Source organism: Rutilus rutilus (genome assembly GCF_951802725.1).
Source record: "Rutilus rutilus genome assembly, chromosome: 17".
In the NCBI taxonomy this organism is placed as follows: Eukaryota; Metazoa; Chordata; class Actinopteri; order Cypriniformes; family Leuciscidae; genus Rutilus; species Rutilus rutilus.
This window is the reverse complement of record NC_140230.1, coordinates 17,413,398-17,420,066: the sequence shown is the minus strand read 5'-3', so window position 1 is coordinate 17,420,066 and position 6,669 is coordinate 17,413,398. Positions and strand designations below refer to the sequence as shown.

Below are 6,669 nucleotides of genomic sequence, written 5' to 3'. Positions count from 1 at the left end.
ATAATAGATAAAATAATACAAAGACCGTTATGAACTTGTCAGAAACGGATAAAACGATTTTACAAGGCGATTCGCTAACGTTAGTCGAATTTCGCATGATATGAGAGAACAACGTTACTCACCCTCAAAGTTGTCAATGTAGCTTGAAATATATAATTTAAAGCCCTTCTCTCTCTTGCTCTTAGGTGTGACAGCAAACTGCCTCACAATGGTGTTGACGTCGTTTACGTTAATCTTGGGCAGTTCTTGTAAACAGCGAGTGTAATTTGCCATTATCTTCACAGCACAGAATGTAAACACGGCTTACAGCGCAGCACCGGATGTGAGTGAGCGGGCTGAGACTAAACCCGGAAGCGATCGTGCATAGAGCCTATTGCATGTGAAAAGATGGATGCTAAAGTTTGAGCTGACTCACAAATGTACTCTTATACAACAACTTTTCCTCTTTTCAACATGGACTGTGTGTTCCCGGGGGTGGGGTTTATGTAAATTCTAGGGTTAGTGATGTCACTAACCCGAGAGGAATGTTGTGTAGTCCCAACCAGCCGTTTGTTGTAGTCCTTTTCTTTAAAAGCAAATATCTTCCTTTGCTTTGAACTTTGAGCGTTGCAACTTTGCAGATGTTGTTTATGTGCAAACAGCAACATTACACACTGACTAAAGTTAGAAAAGTGAAATCACACTCAACCACCCCTTTAATGAGTAAGTCCCACACGCTTCCTTATATACCCACAGCACGGAGAGTGGTTTGCGATGCAAATCTCACTCGCCAGTCGCCAGTGTCCATTGGTTTGTTCTGTTACCACTTGAAGGAGATTGGGCTCTCAGACGATATCCCAATACGTTAGTCACTGACGTAACGTCTCCGTTCCTTCCTTCAGGGACATTACATTAGTATAGATGTTTGAATGAAAGCTGTCAGTACATTTTTCCCCACTGAGTTTATTTTACTCATTCATTTTCACAATAAGTAAATACTAGTTAAAACATTTGGAATCCTCTCGAAACACTTATTTTCACCATTTTATTTACAGTACACCTGCTTCTGCGTGTTTTAATCATTGAGACTAACACGTTACCGACAGGATCAGAAACAGACAGCCAGGCGGAGAAGCTTGAACACGCAAGCATCCTGTGGGTCTCGCGCATCATGTTCATCAGCCTGGTTTAGAAAAGCACCTAGAGGTGAGTGTGGCTGATCATATGATGCATGCGGGCGGACCATCCTCAGTCGGGCGGTAAAACACTTGAAACCAGATAGTGTGATCATATATTGTTCCAAAGGATGCCAGGAAGAGGAAAAATACAGATGCTGCATTAACTGGATTAAATATTTTTAACACGTTAAACTGAAAATATTAGGATAATTAGCCTAATTAATGACAGCCCTTAAAATATAAAAAAACACTGCTCTGGTTTTAGCTGCACATTGATGTTGTGAACTGAATCTAAAGCACAATTTTGAAAACTCAAATTGAATATGAAATAGAAATGTATCTTTTTTTTTTACCATGCAGCCATTGCTCGGTTCATCATTTTGGAAGTGGAATATTTCATTCTGTTGCAATTCTGTTTTTTTTTTTTTTTTTTTTTTTAAGAGATCATAGCCTATACGGTAGGCCTATATGTTATAGTGAAATCTGGCTGCTCTGCTTTACTCTTTTGCATTTTTATTAGGCTTATGTGGCCATATAGGATGTGGTTAACATTCTGAGAAGGCGTTAACACCAAGTAATTCTGTGAAAATTAGGTTGTGCACCAACAGTAAACATGTGAACAACTACACTGAAAAAAAATGATACGTTGAATTTAATAAAATAAAAAAGTATGGTAAGTGGTTGCACACAATTGATTTTAGCTACAGTTAAACACATGCATTAAGTTGAACTAAAATTGATTAAGTTCAACTTAATGCATTTGTTTAAATGTAGCTAAAATCAATTGTGTGCAACCACTTACCATACTTTTTTTATTTTATTAAATTCAACAAATCATTTTTTTCAGTGTACAGCACAGGCTTAACCAAATCGTTTAAGAGATTCATTTCATAAAGTCAATATACATTATTGGGTCTGTGTTACAATGTATTCTTGCTCCTGAGAATTAATATGCCTAGAGAGAATAAATGGAAAAACAATTATACTGTGACAGTACCCTCAATACACAACAACATGATTTTAGAGTGTGAAAACATTGTCTATACCTGGGCCTGCTGAAAAATGCTTAAAGGCTGTAATGTTGCAAAGGACCTCAGCTTCACTATAGGTCGGAGCATCACCACAAAACTATGCTTTGATGTAAATGAAAACATTTTCCTTTTAAAACCTTTAATTATTGTTGTTGCTTTAAATGCTGTGGAGATAAAACTGACCTGTATTCAGAAATATTACAGCGCAAATATAAATTAAACGTACACTATGTAATTTTTTTTCGCCGCTAGGGGTCGCTAACCTCTTACAATAACAAAGGCATAGTTTGATGATGCAACACTTGCTAAGAATTATGGATCTTGTCGTCAACGTCAAGCCGACCGATCTAATAATGTTTATGGATAAGTAAATACATCAATGTTTTTATCATGACTGTGATATGAAGCAGGTCGGCATTGCTAAGAGACAGCTATCAGCTCCACACGCGACGCGAGTCCCGCGGATATAAAAGGAATATGGACATTTCATTCTACCGAACTACACGCAGAATTACTACTCACAGGTCAGTTTATTAGACAAATTAAACTTGTGAGGTAACGCAGCGCTGTTTCACTTGGTCTAACATTACACTATCACACTAAACTGCATTTGAATGTGTTGAAATGTATGCGTTAGTTTGTCTGTCGCCTTGGTTACTATCAGAGGGCTCTGGTTGCTATGGCAGTACGAGCGGAAACCAGGGACAACGCGGATATGACGCCATTGACGGCGACAAAACGGAAATAAAGAAACAGGACGTGTCTTCGAATTAAATTACAAATTTCTCCTGGTTTGAAAGTTGTTGGAAACAGTCGAGATAATGTAAGTACACAACTAAAAAAACATATATAACATAGATATAGTGATTTTTGCTATTTTTAAAGCAAAAAAAAGTTACATATTGTACCTTTAACCACTAAACCAAATTACACCCAAATCCTATTATCATAGAACAGAAGATTGGAAACACAGGTAAAGTCTGAATGTTTATTGAATGACACATGAATTTAACGGTGAGTCTATAGATTGCAGATCGTGATGATGATACTGGCATATTGATGCCTGATGTATCAAGTCTTATCTTTTGCAGGTTGTGAAGAGAATTGGCTGGAGGACTGAAGACTGTCACACTGAAGACAAGACGGGACACAGGTAAGTTATCCACTGGTAGGTAGTCAGGTAGAAGTTCAGTGTTGAACGACGGGACCAGACCCTGATGAAGGTGATAGATGGCAGGTGTGAATGATTGTGAAGTGTGAGCAGGTGTGAGCCAGGATTGATTATGGGAAATGTAGTGTGCTGACGTGACTGGACTGGGGATTGTGACACCTATAACTGGTTGTTGAAAAACTCATGCAAGTTCTGATGTAACTCATGTTACATGCAAGTTCGTTTGTTTGGTCAAAAATCATCTGAAAATAGTCTAAACAACAGATCATCATGTATCACTAATCTATTTAGAACAGACAGAGAGCATCAGCTTACTGTTTATTAGCAGGAAAGACTAATAAGAATATCATTACAGGGGAAACCAATTATAAACCTGAGTAGTAAAAGAGAAAATATTTTAATAAAAAATTGCTTTGCAGACACTTTTAATATTGCATATGACGTTTAAAAAGTAGGTTATGTTTTTGTGGAGAGAGCAAAAAGGGAAGAGAGAAAAAAAGTCAGGAAGCAGTAATATAAACGTGTTTCCTGAACATTTTCAGAAGTAATCCTACCACCATCAGATCACTGGGCCAGACCCCTGATTAGACAGCACAGAGAGGACAGGTATGAGACTTCTACTTCTACTGTTACTCTGATACAACTCAGTCTTTAAAAAATAGATTAGTGTTTTTTTTATATGTATATTTGAAAATGTTTAATATGTACTTTATATGTTGTTACATTTTTTTAAATGAAATATATATATATATATATACACGCACAAAACTTTCACTGCAGTAATGATAATCTTTTGGTTTTGATATGAATTGCAACAATTATGAATATTTTCTCTATTTTCCATTCAGGCTTGATTCAAGTAATCAATTCCTTGTCTTTTTAATGACTCTAGCAAAACACTACTCTTTAAATGACTTTTTTTTTTTTTTTTAACTCCACCTCTACCAAAAATACAATATAAAATACATATCTTGATGGAACATAACGGTAAAAATATTATTTTTCATCATTTTTATGTTATGTTTCATTGCATATGGCAACTTATGCAATGTCAATTTTCAGCACTTTCAGTTCCCTCTAGTTGTACTCTACTATTCCCATTTTTGCACCATAAAATTACCCAACATTTTTCATAACATTTTCTTCTTTTTTTTTTACATTCAGGTTTACTAACCTGTCACAACTTTCCTTTTTCCTTTTCTTTTCGAAGTGTTTTCGAGAAACTTTTGGATTAGGCTATGTCTGACCTCAGCAAACTGGGGATTTCAATGTTGATTTTTAATCGAATTTAGTTTTATTTCTCTGTTGATGCAGCCTTCAGTTCCTTTGCAGTGGTTATACGAAAGTGTAGGATTCAGTTTCTGTGGTCTGACTTCTCGCTCTTTACCCCTCTTTTTTTCTCTACTGACATTTTTCCAAAAGGCATATAGACAAGATAGCGTGAGAGACGAGTGAATCTCGTGCCCACTGTTTTACTTGTATGTCTCAGTTCTCTGAAGAACATCATGAAGAACATCACAGCATCCACAGGCGACTATGGGGTGAGTGATAGTTGGTATTAAAAAACTAGCAAGTAATTAAGAAAATAACAAAATATTGAAAAGTCCTTTGCTCTGTTATACAGTACACAGATTATGACTACGGTAACAGTTCTGACGGAGACGTTGCCTATGGTGATGCAGAACCCTGCAGTCTGAAGGAAACATGGGAGATTCTTGGTCGCTTTGCCCCTATAGCTTACATCCTAGTCTTTATCCTGGCGCTATTTGGTAACGTTCTAGTGCTGTGTGTGATCCGCCGCTATCGGCAGTCTCGACACAGTCCCTGCTCCTTCTCACTGACAGACACCTTCCTGCTCCATTTGGCCATCTCTGACCTCCTTCTGGCAGTCACGTTGCCATTTTTCGCTATCGAGTGGATCAACGAGTGGGTGTTTGGCGTGTTCATGTGTAAATTAGCTGGAACGGTGTTCTCGCTGAATGTCTATTGTGGCGTGCTATTCCTGGCCTGCATCAGCTTTGACCGATACTTGGCTATCGTACATGCCATCAATATCAGCTGGAGACGCAAGACCTGCCACGCTCAGCTGGCCTGCGCCATCATCTGGGTAGTCTGCTTTGGATTGTCCATGGTGGACATGCTCTACCGTGACGTGGTGGAAATAACCGGAATGAATAGGTGGATGTGCCAGACAGTGTATACACAAGTGAACTTCCAGCAATGGCAGATCGGCATGCAGCTGGTTAGCTTGATCCTTGGATTCATACTTCCCCTACTGGTCATGCTGTATTGCTACCTTCGCATTTTCAAAGCACTGTGCCACGCCTCGCGCAGGCAGAAACGGCGCTCTCTGAGGCTCATCGTCTCATTGGTAATTGTGTTTGTGGTCAGTTGGGCACCTTATAATGCACTGCGGCTTACCGACAGCCTGCAGACTCTCGGGGTCATTGCCAGAAACTGTGGGTTGATAAAAGTGCTGGATGTAGGCGTTCTGGTGACTGAAAGCCTGGGGCTGGCACATTGTGCTTTAAATCCACTACTCTACGGCATTGTGGGGGTAAAGTTCCGTCGTGAGCTCGCCCATATGTGCAAGGCTGCTTTAGGACCCCAGGGCTGCCTCGGAGTAGCAGGATGGGCAAACGGTCGGGGGTCAACCATCCGCAGGCCTACTGGATCATTCAGCTCAGTTGACAGTGAGAATACCTCGTACTTCTCTGTCATGGCTTGAAAATAGAGCAAATGACATGAACAAGAGGAGAAGTGATGGTTGTTTTTATTTGGAATTGGAAAGGAACCACTATTTCAGTTTGTATAGTCTGAGTGATATTAAAACCGAACCTTTTCAAGTTCTCATTTTCAAAAACATTTATTTTAACATCCATTTGATAGAGGAGACTTTGTCATCAATTTAAAAAAAAAAAACATGTTTTTGTAAAATGCTGTTGATTTTGTTACATCAGCAATTCTGCTTTTTCGTGGTGGTTGTAACAACGAGAGTGAATCATCTCAAGTTGTCTGGGTTTAGTGTTACAAAAAGGAACTGAAACCATGGTTTCAGACTCCACATCCCCTTTCTTTATTTTTCCTTTTTTATACATACTATTAACAAGTAATACTGTATCATCAAATTGAGCTTTGTTTATCTTTTTATTAATCTGTTTTTTTAAATTGAAGTAGATCAATATGACAGGATGTCTTCTCCTTATGTAATTTTCGTAAAACATTTGTATTGGTATTTTTGTATTGTGCTGCCTCCTCTGATAAAGTGTAGGTTTCATTAAAATTGTAATAAAAGATTTGTGTGACTCGC

General features: G+C 38.4%; 1 protein-coding gene across 1 annotated transcript; it reads left to right on the top strand.

Annotated features, from left to right (window-relative positions):
• Positions 1-3,495: 3,495 nt before the first annotated feature.
• On the top strand, positions 3,496-6,669 carry cxcr3.2 (chemokine (C-X-C motif) receptor 3, tandem duplicate 2). The gene is made up of 3 exons (XM_084386119.1): positions 3,496-3,965; positions 4,782-4,900; positions 4,984-6,669. The coding sequence occupies exons 2-3, from the start codon at positions 4,865-4,867 to the stop codon at positions 6,085-6,087; spliced, it is 1,140 nt and encodes a 379-aa protein (XP_084242245.1). The 5' UTR covers positions 3,496-3,965; positions 4,782-4,864; the 3' UTR covers positions 6,088-6,669.

Bases quoted from the DNA above. Each gene is read 5' to 3' on its own strand.
- cxcr3.2 (XM_084386119.1), top strand. From the start codon at position 4,865: ATGAAGAACATCACAGCATCCACAGGCGACTATGGG. The intron at 4,901-4,983 runs GTGAGTGATAGT...TCTGTTATACAG, and splicing joins CATCCACAGGCGACTATGGG to TACACAGATTATGACTACGG.